This window comes from Drosophila ficusphila, unplaced genomic scaffold (genome assembly GCF_018152265.1).
Source record: "Drosophila ficusphila isolate 14025-0441.05 unplaced genomic scaffold, ASM1815226v1 contig_723, whole genome shotgun sequence".
NCBI classification, from domain to species: Eukaryota; Metazoa; Arthropoda; class Insecta; order Diptera; family Drosophilidae; genus Drosophila; species Drosophila ficusphila.
In genome coordinates, this window is record NW_025064662.1 from 561,447 (window position 1) to 580,460 (window position 19,014).

At 39.4% G+C, this 19,014-nt stretch overlaps 1 protein-coding gene across 3 annotated transcripts in view; it reads left to right on the forward strand.

Moving 5' to 3' along the window:
• Positions 1–1,572: 1,572 nt before the first annotated feature.
• LOC108100098 (E3 ubiquitin-protein ligase TRIM9) overlaps positions 1,573–19,014 on the forward strand; it is an 85,901-nt gene continuing 68,459 nt past the window's right edge. For 2 of the 3 annotated variants that reach the window (XM_043208826.1, XM_043208827.1), the window contains exon 1: positions 1,574–3,105. In XM_043208826.1, the coding sequence (XP_043064761.1) occupies positions 2,224–3,105 (882 nt within the window). In that variant the 5' untranslated portion in view covers positions 1,574–2,223. Of the gene's footprint in view, positions 3,106–19,014 lie in introns of all 3 variants that reach the window. The other variant, XM_017187250.2, reaches the window with a different exon arrangement.

Below are 19,014 nucleotides of genomic sequence, written 5' to 3' on the forward strand. Positions count from 1 at the left end.
CTTTAAAAATTCCTTCAATTTTTTTTAAATTAAATTGGTTCTAGTATACTCCTTTAAAATCATAGTTGCCTCTTAAAAATAGTTGACTGCTTTTCGTACTTTGTTATTTGACTTTTTTTAATAAATACAAGGCGCAACAAATTGGTTAATCTTACGATTCTTTATTTTTCCTTTGTTTTCTCTCTGTGTAGATAAACATCTAGAGCAGGTCACCTATTTGTATTTGGCTTTCAGATATCGAATGTCAGTTAGCGTCGGGCATTCTTCATCATCCTCAATCGCCGGCTCTCGATTTCCCGCTCGATTGGCCGCTTCGGTGTCAAAACAAACTGGAAAACAGTCTGAGACCCCGAGTCCGATTTAGAAACAGTCAAACAAACATCGTGGTCTAATAATATTTGTAGATCGTAGAATCGTGGACGCTGACACCTTCGTTGGGGAGCGAGGGATAGGGATATATAGGTGTATATAGGAATGTAGAGTGAGGAATGTCGCCATGTGCGCGAGTGGGTCGCTGGCCGTGCTTATCAGTGGCGTGGTGGTGCAGTGGTGGCACCACCATTACCTGTTCACTTACCCGATTGCCCTACAGTGGTACTTAAAATAATAATAACTTTTAAAGCCATACCAACAAATAAAAAGGGTTCACTAAACAAATCAGCACACATTCCATGTTTTAAAAAATAAGGCATTGTTGGTTTTTATAAGGAGTTAAAAAAAAAACTAGGTATACATTAACGACCAAATAAAGGCCATCAAACACCAGAGCATAATTATAAAATCACTGTTTTAATTTTAGTAATTTATTAAAAATGTAATTTGTTTTTATTTTATTCTCATTTACTGTAAAGGTGTGCAAGCTAACTCTTCAGTTTCTTATCAGTTCGTCATGTTATATGGCTTTAGTTCAGTTTACCGATAAGTTCGATGAAGTGCAACTTGGAGATACGTTCTTCGTTTGTAAAAGAAAGTAATTTTGTTTAGCATTGATTTTAAAAACTATATCAAATTTAAACAAGTATTTTAAAAATAAAATATTAAAATAATTAAACAACCTTTTGTGCTTGAATTACGAGATATTTTGGTACCAATAGCTCTCAAACTGTAATCCAACTGGCAAGTTCGAACGTGGAGTTCGAAGTTATTTGTTATGTTGGTTTACTGCACGCATGAAATAGGCTGAAACCGACGATAATTATTTAGTTTTTTTTTACTTTCATAGTTGTTTATGCGATCTGACATTTATACCCATTTTATGTTGTAAATTAATTTTGTTATATTATAATTTGCCAATGCTTGTGGATAGTTCTGTGCAACATATTAATGTTAGCATTATTTTATCACGATTTAGTTGCATGATAAATTAACAAATTAAAAAACGTGGAGCAGTTTACAAATATCTGGTTATCTACAATCAATACACTTACACCACCACTATTAAATATTTGAAATTATATTTGTTTTCAGTGCAAAGGCTCGAGCGAACATGTTTGACGCGCCCACACGGTGGTTGCAACCAAATTTTGTGTGCAAGCGTTTTCGTTTGCAGAACCGAACCTAAGCAAAACCTCGGAAACTCAGCAGAAGCCAGTTTTTGAAAAATCTCATTCGAATCGGTCGTGTTGCGGATGGTCGAAAACAAAATTCGTCACGTTTAAACGTAAATCGCGAAACAGAGTTGCAAGCAAGTTAAAGGGAGGAGAATAAAACGGAAATTGTTTTGTAAACATTGGACATTTTAAAAAATATTTCTGGTGAACCAAAGTGAATTTTAAAACAATATTAAAAAGTGAAATATTATTGAACCAAGATAAGATTGGAGAAATAGTGCTTAGATTTAATCGAAAAACATTTGACAGTGAAAGGATTGGAAAAATTAAAAAGATTGTTAAAGTGAAGAAAAATACTGAAGCTGAAAAAAAATAAAATAAAAAAAGTGAAAAAATTAAAGTTTAAAAAGTTCATGTGAAAATTATTACGAAATCAGATATTGGCCTCTTAACTTAACGGTACTTATAATACAATTTAAAAAGTGACTTTTATGTGGGTGAAATTTTAAAAACAAATCAAAGTGAACAGTGACAAGCCCAAGGATTATTGAAGCCATGTTGTCCCACAACGTGCAGCCAAACTAAAGCAAGGATTAAACCTATTGAAACAGGACCTCCGAGTCTCCAATCTCGATTCAAATCGCACATCTCTCGCGGAATTCCAAGACCAGAAATGGAGGACGAACTGCGCTGTCCCACGTGCAAGCAGCTGTACGCCAATCCGGTGCTGCTGCCCTGTTTCCACGCCCTCTGCTTGGGCTGTGCTCTGGATATCCAGACCCCATACAATCCGGGATCGGGATTGCCCGTGAATGGATCCGGGGGATCTGCCACTTCCGGCCACAATGGAATGCATAATAATGGCGGATCATCCGGCGCAGGAGCCACTACATCCGGAAGCAATCCCGGAGGTCCTGGCACTCGGCACAGCTCCCACAGCTCCGCTGCCAGCACGGCGAGCTCGAACACCGGAAGCGAGAGCGTCACCTCCGACCAGGATCAGTCGGACAAGGTGAGCATCTTCAGCGAGGCGGACTCCGGCGTCGTCTGCTGCTCGAACACATCCCGACCGGTCTCCTATGCCGGCACAGGCCTTCTGCCGGGAGTGGTGGCTCCGCCGGGAGCAGCCTACTGCCTGACCTGTCCGCTCTGCCGCAAGCTCGTCTTCTTCGACGACGGGGGCGTTAGGAACCTGCCCACCTACCGGGCCATGGAGGCCATCGTGGATCGGTTCTGTGCCCGCGAGGCCCTCCGCTGCCAGATGTGCGAGACGGACCCCAAGGTGGCCTCCCTGGTCTGCGAGCAGTGCGAGATCCGCTACTGCGACGCCTGCCGCGAGCTGTGCCACCCCGCCCGCGGTCCGCTGGCCAAGCACACGCTGGTCAAGCCCCGCGGCGCCGCCCAGCAGCGGGAGTCCGTCTGCGGAGAGCACGAGGAGACCCTCTCCCAGTACTGCCTCAACTGCAAGGCCCCCGCCTGCTCCAGCTGCATCGGGGAGCAGCGCCACCAGACGCACGACGTCCAGTCCATCAACGTCACCTGCAAGGCCCAAAAGGTGAGTCCTGAATGCACAACTTTCTGCCAGTAAAAAATAAGATACGAAACGGGGAACTCAAATGAAGAAGGAAGCTATTTCAACTATGGGAAAATTGTTGCAAATTGATTTCTGTTATATTAAAAACAATGCAAATATTTTTATTATGAGGCATACAATAACAAAATTATTGTTAAACAAGGAAAACATAACAAAACGTTTTAATCATTAAATATAATTGCATAAGTTCGAAAAAAAACATTGGCGGTATTAAATGTATTAAAAATAATAATATGAATTATATAATTCCATGGACCTACTAAATTGATAAAATATTGTATATAGTTAGAATAGTTAGATCCGCTACTGCGGATATGTTAGAATATAGTTAGAATATTAGTGAATATAAAGAGAACTCAAATTATTTTATTGGTTATTTTAATACCAAAATATTCTTAATGACTAGATGTCAAGTATGCACTTCATTTAAATGCAGAAGAAGAAGTTTATAAATTCAAGGCAAGGTCCATCATTTTAGGGAATAACTATTAATGCAAGAAAAGATAGTGAAGTCCAGAAGTTCACTACCAGGAATAAAAGGCTCCTCTCGAAAGGAAGAAAAATATGGCATTAAGACAAACTAATTAAGGGCGAAAGTAAGGACCTGGGGAAATAAATATGTATTTGCTTGCGAAGCCACCGCATATCCTGGCCACATCCTGACTCGCTTCCTCCTTTCGCCTTGTTTATATTTCGTATTTTCCCTTTGCCTTGCGTCTGCCCTTTTGTGGAAAATTTATGGCTTGTCTTCTGGCCCTGAACATTTTTCATGCAACATTGTTTTGGTGCAAGAACTTGGGGGATATTGAAAAAGAAAAGTTCTGGTGAGATTAAAGGGAGTTTTCGGGATCTAAAGGTTGAATCGTAAACATAGATAATAAAATATAATTTTAGAACAATTTGCATTTAAGGAATGTTTTCTTTATTTGACTCGTTGCTTATTAGCTATGCAAACTATTTCATTCAGAAAATTCCCTTCGCAATTCGTAGCGAGACTTACCTTCGTCAGCTTCTTGTTTTGACGGGATCTTTCGAGTGCCACAATCTTTTAACTTTGGCACGCTAATTCAGAGATAAGTTTTCTGTCTGGGACTGGTTTTCCGTTTTCCTAGCTTTTGGAATTTCATTTCGCCGGCTTTCGTTTCCATTTTTATGTTTTTTGTGGCCCTCTCACCTGTCGTTTGGTTGTTGAACTCATGAATTCCCCGCTTGTCGTCGAATCACTGACAATTGTCAGCGGCAACAATTTTAATATGGCAAATGTTTCAAGTGCCTGCACATCCTGTCATCCAAGGACAACAAACGGAGAACACGAGCGGAGAAAAGGAGAAGGACGAGCTGTGGCAAGGACAGACCAAAGTGCGAAAAGTGACAAATTGCAGCGGCTGCCAAAACAAAGGATGACAGCGGAGAAAGGAATCAACTGTCGAGTCAGGTCAAGAAGGATATTGCCCGACAGGAAATAAGGCAAACGGAATAGAAAGCATTTTTGTTTTCGAGAAATAAATGCGCTGCAATATTTCACAGTTGCTTGGCTCGGATAAAGAAAGTGTCTTAAAGTCAGAGACAAAATGTTTCTGCAACAATCAGGATAACTCTGCTTAAATCCTGTGCAAGGATTGAAACGGATTAACTTTGGGAGTCTTAATAGGTCAGCGAAAGGAAGATGGCTTCCATAAGTAGGTACATAATATCAGATATGTTTAAATCAGATATTTAATAAAATTAAAATGGCTTAATAATGTTAGTTTTCCACTTTCAGATAATTCAGATATTCAAGCAACTTAAACTATTTTGAAGGCATTAAACAGCATTTATAGTAATATACCCATAGATACTTTTCTCCAATTTTTTTTAAGTATTTCATAAATGAAGAGTATCAGAAATGATAACAGTATCTGGAACATATTTAGCCCCATTTGTATATCTATCTGGGTTGAATGTTTCCCCATAAAATTACGAATTCCGTACCGCTATCAGTTTTATCATTGGCGCAAATGAGCCTCATTTGGCAGCCTCGGCAGATGCCCAATTTTTCACCCCGAATCACACACCTCTATCGACCTTTTGGAGTTTGGTTTCCTAGATGTTAGATTTGCCATTTCCGTAGTGCTTATCTGCTATCTGCTCGCATATTTCCGAACTGACGCATCTTTCCGTTGGCCGGCAGCCTGCAACTGATTTTCAATTTTCCATTGTTGGGCATCTTTGCCTGCTGGCGCAAAGTCAAAATTTCATCCGAACAATGCCAAAATGAGTCCCCGTCCTCGGGGCAGCTGATTCGGGGCATCTGCTCACCGCATAATGGCACAGGCCAGGTGAGGTTCTTACCTCCGAAATCCCGCTCAGCCCCGCATGAATGACACACGCACGCAATCCGGAGTGACGCCTCCGCCTTTCCCCCAAAGAGTTGATAAGATAACCGGGTGGTAGTCATACATCGTGTCATTTGATCACTTGGAAAAAGTAAAATTGGTTTGTTTTGCAGATTGAAATTGCATATCTATATTTGCAATTAGAATTTATCAGTGAATTGTAAACGAAACCTTCTGATATAAATTATTATAGTAATTAAAAGACGTTTGATATCCCTAAAAATACTTATTATATTTTGTAAATTTTCAGTTGGTACAAATTGAATTTTTTGAGCTTAAGTCATAAATATTTACTACTAAAGGTTTTATTTGTGTACTTTTATTTGTTATTTTTTTAAAAAGTAAACCCTGTTATAATTTAATAATCTGGGATTTATTTCTTTCCTGAGACTAACACATTACCATATATATTTAAATTTGCATGGGTATGTTTTTGAGTGTTTTTTTTTATTTTAAGTCCTTCAAGTGTTCATCAAAATAAATTAAATTTTTTTGGTACTCAAGATTTATTAGCAGCAAAGTCCTTCGTGTTTGTGCCATTTTTCACACCCATTCGTGGGCGAGATCCCACTCTACCTGTCATTCTGGGCCAGGTAATCGGAATTTGGACGGGTCGCGTACTTTCCCAACTTGTTCTCGGGCCTCCGTAAATCATTAGTCCCAGTGTTTATTATGCAGTTGCTTATTTTGCGCCGTATCCTGTCGGTTTATCCTTGGCCTGCTTTCCGCACCTCGACATTCCTCATTGTTGTTTATACATTTTTTCCTTTTTCGCTCCTTGTTTCCCGCTCCTTTGAGATTTATGACACCATCAAAGTGCAGTGTTGTCCGTTGGCTGCGAAAAACATTTTGAAATATTTTTTGCAACATGTTTCGTGTTGTACCCACCACCACCACCACCACCACTCACTTCCTTTCACCACCCGATCCACCCCTCATCCCTCGTTTTTCAGGTCCTGTCAGATGATTGCACTGCATTTGTTCCGTTTAATATGGCAGCATTCCATTGTTTTTTCCTCCACCAACCCTGGGGCAACGTTCTTTGGCTAGAAGTATGTCGAATCCATCGGAAACCGCCCAGAGTTCAGGTTATAGTTCTACGAGGATTTTTCGAGGGACTCAACAATGGTGGCTCTAAATAGGTTGTTCCATAAAATAATGAGGGGAGGGAAAACAATTGTAATTGTGATGTCTGGAAAAAAGTGTGAAAAGTATTTGGTATGTTGATGAAAGCATTATTTTTTTAGGGATAAAGTTAAGTGATTGAGATATAACTTCCACGATAAAATATATCTATATAGCTATAGGAAATAGAATCAAGCTTTGTTTTCCTTTGCATAAAATCCAATAATATTTTGTCTACCCCTCCTCAAAAATATTCCTGTTAATTTGGGTGTTATTCCTGTGTTCATACACACAAATTCCTTTTAGCAGAAGGAACCTGGAGGGAATACTCGAATCCTCGATTTCCCCACTCGCACGTCAGGCAGTTCACTTAATTACAGTCCAATTACAGGAATTTTATGTGTAGATACATTTGGATTTCTGACGTTGGCAGTCGGCTTGCCTGTCTCGCTCTCAATATAATTAAGCGGAAAAATGAATTACATAATTAATAAACAACATTCAACGCCGGGCTAATTAACAGACCATCCTGTTTTCGGGGGAGGCTAGAGAATTAAAGCTGCCAACGAGGCAGACTTGAAAGAAAGCTCGGTCACACATCCTCCCCAGAAAAAAACGGCAGGATAATGCGTGTTAGCACAGAAACATGTTGTGGAAAGCCAAGTTAATTGCTGAAATGAAAAGAGACAGCGAAAGGGGCGCTTAACACACAAAAAATAAATAGAAGAAAATGCGTGGCAATAAAACGAAATGAACGCCAACCAGGCAAAACCCGGCTAGAAATGAAAATGAAAATTCTTCTGCCAAAAAATAAACGCAGAAATGAGGAAGTGGGAGAGTCATATAAAAAATTGCCCATTTGCCCTTTTTGCGCAGCTCTGGAATTATTTTGTCACGAGTAAATTTTCAACAGTTGCTTGTTCACTAAATAATAACAAACTCCGCAACAGGACTCCACCCTTCGAATGGGTTGTAATTTTTACCTGTCCTGCCGCCCACCCTCGATTCTCTTGTTGTTTTTCCAAAGTTGGTCAAAAAAAAAAAAAACAAATGGAAAGGAATTCGTTTTCCCCAGTGCATAATTTTCGGGCCTTTTTCACCGTTTGTTTGGGTGTGTTCCATTTCCCCAAAGGGGGTAGCCGAAATAAAAATGGGGAGTTTCTCTATAAAAGGAGTGCGAGTCGGTCGAAGAAGTCGAGCTAAGTGCCAGTAAATACTCACTAGACCTGCAGACATATGCATTATGGAGTCACGTGTCCTGCTCCATCTGCACCAGTTTAATGACCAAAAGTCCTTACCATTTTTGGCGGGGGATATGTTCCATAGATATTCCCTGGGGTCTTACATTCGGACAGCTTGTCCTCAGACCATCATCATGGCTTTAATTGGCACCCATTCGTCGTTTGCCTTGCGATGAACAGATAAAGCTTTGGGTAATTGATATATTCAGATCGTGATAAGCTTTTTCAATGGGGGTTGTTTTTGGAGGCTCACTATACCTATGGGTTGAAAAGGGAATCTGAAGATTCGTATCTAGTTTTATAACCCCATAAGTCCTTATTTAATTAAATGTTTTAAAACAAAACAAAAAAAAACCATATTACAATTTTAAAAATGAAAATCACAACTATATGGTAAATATAAAGTTGATTTTTATATATTTGATGATTTATTTGGATATTATATTACCCATATTAACACCTAATATCTTATATTCACTTCATTAAAAAATATTTAAATTAAAAACAACACATATTAAACCGAATTGCATGCTGCTTATCAAAAACCGCAAAACCAATAAGCAAAGGGATCGGCAAATGAGAAAATAACTTCAAGGACCTTTGTTGTGTTTCAAGCTAATCCGAGACCTCAAAGCCAATCGCATAAATATGTGTTTATTCATATGCTTACCCCTACACACATTTTCCATTATCGTGGCGGAGCTTTACTTCACTTTCACGCTCCATGTGGATTTTCCTTCCCCGCATGGAAATTGCCCGCTGTGAAAGCTTCTAATTATTTCCAGCATAAATGTCAAACCAGTTGGATGGTTTTCGGGAGGGGAAAGGGGAGGGGGAGGGAGTGGGAGTGGGTCAGAGGTCGAGGGCGTGACCCCTCCCTGTGTTTTGTTTTTGTTGTGGTGATTTTCGACGGGCAGAGGGTCGCTTATCTGAAAATTGCTTTTCGCGAGCCTTTTCAACGCTAAATGCGAAATTACAAAAGTTGGGAAAAATATTTAGCTCCCTCTCAAATGTGGTTGCTCTCACTGTAATTTATGCGAGTTTTGCATGTCCCAGCGCAATTGTCAAGGTTTTTTGTAAATGCTTTTTTTTCGCGATATAATTACTTTTGTTTATTCGCCCGCGGACCCCGCGTCTCCTAAAAAAATAAAGAGCAACTTTGACCACAAAACTTTTTCGGTTTTGGCCACCAAGGAAGCCGCCGGGAAGTAATGAAAATTGCGTTAAAAATTATTGGATTTTGTGGCTCATTTTCTGTGTCAGCATAATTCTGAGGGCATGACCACTGGAAAAGTCCCTCATCTCGTATCACGCCCTCAGATCGTTGATTTTGAGACCCCACCCATTATTGATTTAATTTAATTAGTTTCCATTTGCCGCTGACCAATTCACTGATTTCCGAATTTTGTTTGCCCGTCTGCGTTTTAGTTTTTAAAATCCGTGTTGCGATGAGCGATGAGGGTCTGGTGACCCCAGCACAGTGACCCGGCCCAAAAAGTTATTAAATTTTTATGGCCATCACATTCACATCGAATTTTCCCATTTTCAAGAGTCGCTTTTATTGTTTTTTCTTCTCGCTGCTTAATGTCTGTGGTTTTTGTGCGCCTTTGAATGCATTTTCATGTTGAGTTTATTTGGCACTGAGTGCAAGTAAAATACTCGAAATGGACTTAAATTGGATTTTATTTGAGTTTTAAAGAATGCTCTGTTTGTTTGTTTAAGAAAAAAAATTGGTTCAGATTGAAATGGCTTTTTATAAAGCATTCGAGAGTTTGCTTTATTAACATGAACTATGCAAATATTTAGAAATGCATACCTTCCGCAATAAACAACAAAGTGGCAACATATTGCTCACTCGACAAGCCATAAATAAGCTGAATAAAAAAAGAAACAACATACTGGCTGCGAACTACTCTTAATTTATGTAAATTCCATTTGTGCACTCCTATAAAGAGCGCATTTTTTCCGTGTTAAATTGCAGAAAATGTTTATTTTTCTATTTGTTTAAGCGCTAATTTAAATGGTAAATAAATAAATAATGTCGCAGGAAAGTGCGGTTCTCTGTTGCTTTATTTAAATAAATAAATTATCGCCTGGCTGGAAACTATTCAGTGCGATTGCGGTTGGCAATGAGAGTATGTTTATTGAGATGACTACATTATTCACGATTTGCTAACATTAGCAAAATACATAAACAACTAAAATTGGCAACAAATAGTGCAAACACCTGCGTAGGTTTCATATGGGCGTTGATTTATGATGAAACAGGTTATAAATCCAGGAAATTTATTGTGCAATTTTAACTTTTTTGGTTTATTTTTTATATTGTAAAATTGTTTCGCTAATTAACTGGTGTTCTTCCTTTATCAATTGACAAGGTCGAGTAATATTCCCCTGTTTAATTTTGCAAGTTAAGCGTTATCTGTCTGCAATTAGCCATCGCAGTACAAGTACTTTGAATGGGTTTGTCTTTCCTATCAGGAATACATATTTGCCGATAAGGCTTTGAGCCCCAAGACCCCTTACTTGGTGTTTACCTTCGAGCTTCGGTTCATGTCAATGCCTTCCAGAACATATAGGCGATTGCGGATGTGTATCTGTGTTTGATTTACCGATTCCTGAGGTGAGACTCAATTTGTTGATTGATTTACCGGATTGCCAGGCACACAAGCCGAGGAAAATCAATTTGTCAAAGCGCTGGCTTAAAAACAAATTGGAGCATTTCCTAAGAATGCCGGGTTTTGTGGCATAATGTTATTAAGTTTAATTAGGGGAAACTTGTATCTTTAATTTAAACCTTTCATTGCCCGTTGGTGGGTTTCAATTAACAGCTGTAAAAAATGATTAATACCGAAATCGAATAATAAATAAAAATCAGGGAAAGCTCTTTAAACAAATTTACAATCGATTAAACAACAATATTATCCAGTAATTCTCACACATTTGCCCAATATGCAAATTACCGGCAATCAAATTCAAACAGTTTACAACCGCCGTCTGGCAGAAAAATCGAAATCGAAATTGTAAATTGTTTTTAATTATGCGTAAAAAAAATGAACACGAAAATCAATGCAACATTTTTGCGAAACGATTTCTCTTGTTCCTTCGAGTGTCAAAACGGAAGTTTTAATTTACATGCATATGCAGATTTTCCAAACAAATGAACTGCACGCGAAACAAAGAATAATTCGACGCGAAAAAACTTAATGAAAATTCAATGTGGAAATTATATAAAGTTCTTTGTTTGCGAATGCACTAAATGTTTGTGTGGCATTAAATTTGTGGCCGCTTTTTTTATGATTGTTAAACGTTTGACGCTCGCTCTCATTGCCGCGTTTAATGGGCCCATAAAAAATATTCCCGCTGTTCTTTTTTCTCCCCATTCTCATTTTTTAATTAGCCGCCGCATAAAAAGTCACCCCGCAGAATCAGCCAGCATGCCACATGTGGCACGAGCGACATGGGCAGCAGTTGTAAGGTGTCGTTAAAAACTACAATGTGCACACTCGACTGCGGATATATATCCCTATCCCTATCCCTATCCGTATCCCTATCCATGTATGTATATATATATATATCTATATATGTGTGTGTATGGTTTTTTACGAGTCCTGCACAGCGCCAACTGTCAACGGGCTTGTTGACGTTTTAAATTTCTTCGCTGGCTGCGTGTGTGGCATGTGAATGTGGGCCAATTGGCGAGGGGAGGGGGATGGCTACCACCAGAGTTATTATGTGTCCCGATCCCAGGACCCAGCTCCTCTTCACGGCCTGGTCAAGTGTTAATGGCTTAGTTAGGTGAGGAATTACAGGGGATTTTGTGAGAAGAGCAATTTGCGAGCGGACAAGAATGCAGGGGAATCTTTGGAGTGGCGTTTTAAAGCTTAAAGTTACCAGAGAAAATTGTACGAATTACTTACTTAAATAGTCCAAAATTCGGAAATAAGGAAAATATTAGTCCACAGTAATAAAAATTAGGTTGTTACACAAATAAAGGTAGTGGAAGATCTTATTTAAAATGTAATGCTTAAATATTAAATTTGCGGATTATTGTACATTTAAACATTAAAGTATTTTATTTAATCTGCAGGTCAAATTGATTGAAAATATGTGCTATTAAAATTGTGATGCAATATATGGATTTTATAAATTCTAAACATTTCATAGGACGTTTTTATTATTTTTTAAAAATATTTTTAATGTTCAGCTCTAAATTATACAGAGTACAACTGATAACATTAACTATAAAAATTAAAATTCAAAACTAAATCAGCTAATATGTCATCAAAATCCATTAAATAATCAAAAAAATGGAAAACCTTCGTTCTCCCAATAAAACGAAATTATTTTAATCGATGCCCTTATCGCTGCTACTATAATTCCGAGTACGCTCGTAAAACTACATTATAGTTAAATGCGAGCGTGGAACGGTTGACTTGTCCCACTGAACCGCATAATCAGACGTACATATCTGAAAATCTCCAAAGTTAATAGCTCGTGTGTGGATTAACCTTCGCTGGCTTCTCTCACCTAGAAGTGGAGCTCGTTATGGGTCTGCTACTTGGGCATTCAGCGCCGCATGAGGGTGCAATTACATGCAGCACGTAAGCCATAAAAATACTCCGATGCGGAGGGACAGGACCCCCTCCCTAAGTCGAACCACTCGCCGACAGACTGACAGATGTTTATCAACATGGAAGTTTATTGCATTTCACAAGAATCACACTATAAAACTGATAAAGCGACAAGCGGGCGAAGTAAGGAGTGGAATCGAATGGAAGGGGAATCGACATCCAAATCGAAATCGAAATCAAAGCACATAACTGGAATCGATAACGTGCATTTGCTTTTATGGCCACTGAAATTATTAAGGTTGCTCCCAATTATCATATACCGCAGATAATTTAATGGTTCCCCCTTCTTAACCAATCATGTGAGCCCAATATCATAATCGAATTTGTGGCACGTAGAAGGGGTTTCAGTAGTTTCCCACTGCCTTGTAACTTACGAGTTTTACTAGTGTCTATCAAAGTGCCAATCGATTGGCTTTTGATGGGAAAGCTTGTCACTGGAACTTGGCTTGTCTGCCCTGCAACAAATGGCTTTAAGGCTATGGAAGGATTGGAATTGCAGCTGTCAAAGTTGATAAAAAAAACTACAAAAACTTGCAGGAAGAGATAGTTTTAACTGCAAAAGGAATAAAGAAGGGAAACATTGGGGTTTAACTAACATAAAATGCAACATACTTGTTCTAATATTGTTATTTCGAGAACATTTTTAATAAGAAGTTAAGATAGCATTATTTCTTAACCCTTTATTTAATCATATTTTTAATAAGAAAATATACAATGGTAGTGAAGTTCCACCACCTTATGCATTTTAAAATTGACACAAACATGGTTATTCTTCACTTCACCTGAGTGCAATAAATCTTAATCTCGCATGCAAAACCCCATGTTCATTGCATGGGACACCACTGTACGGTGTGACGCTACTGTACGACAAAGTGACAACTTCATGAACTATTCAAAGAGCCTCGACTGGCGGCGACTGTCTCTCCGCTCAGGTGGCTTCCCTTGTTCCCTTTGTAGGAGCCTCGCATCCTGGTCTTTGGCATGTCCTGTGGTCAGAGGGCCCTGCCCCACTTTATTGTTGCTCCACTCGGTGTGTTGGTCATCTGGGAAGGGGCAACCGAGTCCCAATCCGAGTCCGAGTACGAATCCTCTTCCTATCTCTGCGGATTGCGGATTGCGGCTTGTCAGCTGTCAGCGTTTTGCCGACTGCTTCTGGACTTTGGCCAGAGCTGATTTAAGCCCGCTCTTGGCCGGGCTATCTCCATTCCATTAGCATGTTCCATTTGTGCTGAAAGGCAGGCGGCATTAATAATTCAATGCTGCTGATACCAAATGCAATAACAATTTGATTTATTTACAGATAGTACAGTAGTAACTTGTTGTATTCGGGGCGTTGACTTGAGTTGATTACCCAACGGTTTTGTTGGGGGAAATTAAGCAAATGGGCGGGTCAGCAAAGCTGTAATTTATTGTGATTATAGTCGGTTGGTATAAAAACTAAAATTAATTAAGAGTCTTTTATATGGCTCATTTTATAGGGAATTCTATGAGTTAAAATTAGAGAACAAATTTAAAGTAGCCTGGAGTGTGATTTTCAGTTTAAAAAAACTAATTTCAATTATATATTAAAATGGTTCTCATTTTCTTTTCTTTTTCCAGGTATGTAAATCCCTCTGCCTCTCCACATTTTCCACTTTGACTTTGGAAGCGTAAGTAAGTCTCTATTTGCCTTTTGGTCATTCTGCTTAATGGAAACCAGAATCAAAGCTTTCGAGTGTCATTATAATCAGATTTCCAACACGTGGCCAAGGACTTAAAGAGAGCCTGTTAATCTCGGCGAAAAAAAGCGGCGGAATAATTTTTATTAATTAAATTTTCGTGGCTTACCTCAGTTCGGCTCTTCTTCGCTGAAAAAGCCGCTTAAAATCACAGTTTTTGTAAAGTTTCCGCAGCGGCCTTTGAACTGAAATTATGACCCCGGGCGAAAGGCTGTCAACAAGTGCATGTGACCGCGGCCCCCAGATTTCCTCCCCATTTCCCGGCTGTCTGGCGCTTGTCGAAATTTTTTTAATCAATACGCATCCTGCGGCCATTGTTGATAAACATTATGACGTGCCCTCTACAGCAGATATGAATTAATATCATTCCATTCGCCGGCGGCGTTTTGTGATGGAATCAGTTTTTCTGAATATTCAATAAGGGGAAAGAAGAGCTCATACCAGTGACAAAAAACAGTTCTTGTATTGAAAAAATATATTTTTTGATAAATGGAAAGCATGTACGTACTTTTTCACTAATCCTTGAATACTCAGCAGTTTTTAACCAAAATTCATTCTGTTTAAATTTGCCACCTTTAACACAAGTCCGAAATAATGAAGCAATTGGTTGGGGTTGACTTTTTTTTCGGGGGGGAAAAAAGCAAACACGGAAAACCTTTTTGGCCAACACCTGCACAAATGACCCCAAATACCTTTCCTCCTCTTGCCTCGCCCACAACTCAAACAATTTTTAATTTGTTGACTTTTCGTGCCGACCTTTGACAAACATTTATTTTAATTTGTTTGGCCCCACTAACGAAATAATTTAGATAAATGCAGACACCCTTTTGAGGAGGCCAAACTCTCCACGAACATCAGATCTAATTAAGCGAATCCATTGCCGGGTTTCGGGGTCCGAAAAAAGTATCAAGAATGTCGGCCAGAATTGATTACTTGACCCGTTTTTTCGTCTTGACGTTTTTCTCGAGAATTGCCCAACACATTTTAACAGTTTTTCACAATTTTATCAGGCTCTTTTCAGGCCTCTTTTTCCATTCACTCCCTTTTCTTTTGGGAATTCTCCCGTCGCTTCTCTCTTTTATTTTGTGTAATGTGCCAAAATGTAGTAACATTTTTTATTTATGTCAACCGCTTTACACATTCAGCTAGGAAAAAAAGGTCAATGGGGATCTGGAGGAACTTTCCCTTATTAAATTATTTCTCATTTTTTCCATCTAGCCTTTGGCTCGTTGTCGCTTTATCTCTGGCACATTAAGTGACCAGAATAATGTAGGAGATTTGGAATGCCGGGGATAATGGTGGCAATGATAAAGGAATGCAGCGATAAATGGGGCTTGAGCTTGGAGTATAAATTAATCGAATATAGAAAGAAATGTGAAGAGGAATTCCACTTGGTAAATTTGTTTAAGATCCACTTAAGTTTTCTTTATCTGCTTGAACCAATTTTGGCAAAATCCTGCACACTGAGTTTAAGTTTATATTTGACTAGCACTTTCCATTCATTTTCCGCTGACGGAATTAACTTTTCCGCGCCACAGAAACACACAATTAGCCGCAGAAGAAATTGCATCTGGCGATTTGTGGATGGGAAATGCAAATAGATGCGCATAATAAACGAGCTCCGGCAAAAGACAAACCGCGTGCAATTCAATTAAAAACTGCTGACCCGGCCAAATCGACGGGAAGTCGAAGTAGCAAAAGGATAAGACAAAGGAGAGACCTGCGAGTCCTGCGAGTGCGTGCTGATGGAATGACAGGCATTAGGACATTAGACGCAGGACCTACAGGATGTTCTGCCTGCGAGTGCTCCGCAATTCCTATCTAATTATAATAAAAAGCCAAAGAGGCTCAGGGCAGGGCGAAAATGGCAGAGGCCGTAACAACAAATGGGTCTCGAGATGATTAGGCTGCGATAGCTGGCAGAAGCTCCTTCTGCGACGAAGGACACAAATTACACAAATGGCATGCTGATTAGGACGAAAGCACGGCGAACATATATAGTAGACTGAGTTCCCGACTTTCACTGATTATGCAGTTTTAATTAAAGCACGAAAAATAAAAGAAGCTCTCGACATGTTGATGTTTATGATTGGCGAATCGGGGATACACATTTCCTTTTGTCCTGCAGCCACTTTTAATTCAATTACGCATTCGGTGTTATCAAACGGAATGGAAGCGCTAGAAATTAATGAGCGCTAAATTAGTGAAGATTATGCCATTAGGGGTTGGCTGCCACCGATTTCTTTCCCCGACTTCAATGTCCTTTTGCCAGCATTATCGAGCTGCTGAGAGGGAGCTCATCAAGTCTCAGCGTTGTCTGATGATTTTTATTGTTTGCCTGACCTAATTTCGCTTTCTTCGCATTGACCATTTCTGTTTCTGGCCTATCTGTGATGCCTGAATTGCCCACAAAAGAGGAAAGAAAGGCATTCCATCTGGCCATTTCCCCGTCCCTTCGGTCGCACACACAAAAATGTTTATGAACAAAAAGCTTTGGCATCCCTTTGTGGCCGGATGTATGGCTGGCTATCAAAATTTAATATGAACAATGGCCAAGAACTAAAATGTTGGAGACTGCAGATGAATTTCGAGACCGGCACTTGTGCCACTCGAAAAGTGCCTGGATCCCTGCGTAAATATTTTTAATTTAGTGAATTTTTGAAGCTGACGCATAGGTGAAATGAAATATTTGTGTGAGGTAGGAAAAATATTGGTAAACAAAGAAAATGTTGAGAGCTTGTTCAAAGTATATTTCTTTGGAAATTTTGGTAACAAGAAACGAAAAACTATTTTTAATAGAGAAAAGATGTAGTGGTTGTGGATGTGGTGAAATATTATACAAATATTCAAGAACTCTTCAATTCCCTTCTCTAAATTTCCCAGTTGCCCTAAACCCATTTATCAAAATCATACACTCTTCATAACCGAAAACTCACAACTGAAAACTGAGATTGCTTTCCGTGTAACTTTACATATGAAGTTCATTGACAAAGTTCATGTTTTGATCTCTCCAAGGGGCCTGCATTTCCTGGTTACAGCCAACCCCTTTGGCGAAAACAATGACAGCCACCAAACCCTTAACCCATTGTTCTCATCCAAAGTCGCATTTAACATTTTAACCTTTCATTTTCGAAACAATTGCGTCTGCTTATAAAAAATAGATGCGAAGCGAAACGAAACGAGGCGAAATGCCAAGAGAGATGGTCGAGTTGAAGGGAGACTTCAGATGGGTTGAGATGGGATGGTGTGATATGGGAGGCTGTGGAGACTGGCGGCAGGATTCGAGCCCCATGCGGGAATCCCGGCAGCCAGGACTCGCTCACTCAAATTAAAATGTATAAAACAGAAGTAGACTGATTCGAGCTGCGGCATGCAAATGGAAATGGCAGCGGGAAAACGGCAAAAGGGAAAAGGGAGCTGCTCTTCGGCATGCCGTGCATATTCCCAAAAGCAATAACGATGCCAGCCGGCAAGCAAGTCGGGCTCCACATAGATGTCGACTCACCTACAGAGCGAAATATATTTAAAAACCTTGGGGGTGTATTTACATTGGAGCTAGGTGTGCTAAAATACAACTTAATGAGTCAGCTTATGGTGTGTAATTTAAACAGATTTGTGGAAAAAATCCTCTGCATCTCATTTTTTTTGTAATTTGTAACACTTGACACAATAACTGTTGAACAGAACTGAACAGAAGTTGTTAAGGTAATTTATTTTATAATTATTTAAAAATATATGGAGCTCTTATTACTGTATGATTATAAAGTAATAGTATCTATTATTATCTTAGTAGTATCTTATTTATTTTAAGCACATAAAATCCAAGGAAAGCCAAATTAGATAAAATTAAGGAAAGTTAATCAATTCACAAAAGTATCTTAATTTCAACGAATGAATAGATTTAACTCATTCTAGAACTTACAATTTTTATATATTAATTCATATTTAATAATTAAAAGACAAACTTCTCACAGTGCAGCGGAGGTGCTCCATTTCAACCTTTGACTGGCGATTCCCATCCTCAGAGTGGGTTATGCATGCCACAGCTTCTGTGGCTAACATTTCAATGCATTTCATTCCATTGCAGATGTGCAAATTTGATTCCGAGTCGCAGTTGAGCCGCAGCTGTTGGAGCCTTGTCTTTTGCCCGAACTCGAACTCGTACTTATTACTCATACGCCCGGTGTGTTGACATATTTCCAGCTGGCTGCCGGGTCCTTGGCATCCCTTTGTAGGCATACCTGTGGAGGATTACGGCCCCCACTTTTGAATCCAACCCGACTTCCATATCTCTCGGCTTTCCTCGCTGTAACTTTGTGTATCGTTTGCTGTTTTCATTTGCGCTTTGGCAAAAAAACTTTGCATACTTTGTGGCGTCTGTTGCAGCTTCTGGAATGTTCATCTGTGCTACAAATAATTGTGTGTCCGTGTGCGTGTGTCTCTGCGGAGTGTCTGGGTGTGTGTGTGTGGACCTGACAAGTGCAATAATATCATAAGCGCAACAGCAACAACACGTTCTTCCCCTTCCTCTTCTCGGCTGCTGTTTTTCTGCATTGTTTGTGTTTTTTTTTAGCTGTTTTTTCTTTGCCTTGGGCTGTTTGGTCTCACAAGTTCACAAAACCCACAAGTGCAGAAATCTGCTGTTCCCCACTCACACCAAAGTGCTTATCCTCCAGCTTGAGCGTCAGCGTTATATGATTAAGGATTTGCAATTTTTACGGCAGGGGAAGGGCCACAAATTAGGGATAGAATTGTTGGAAATACTAAGCAAATCACA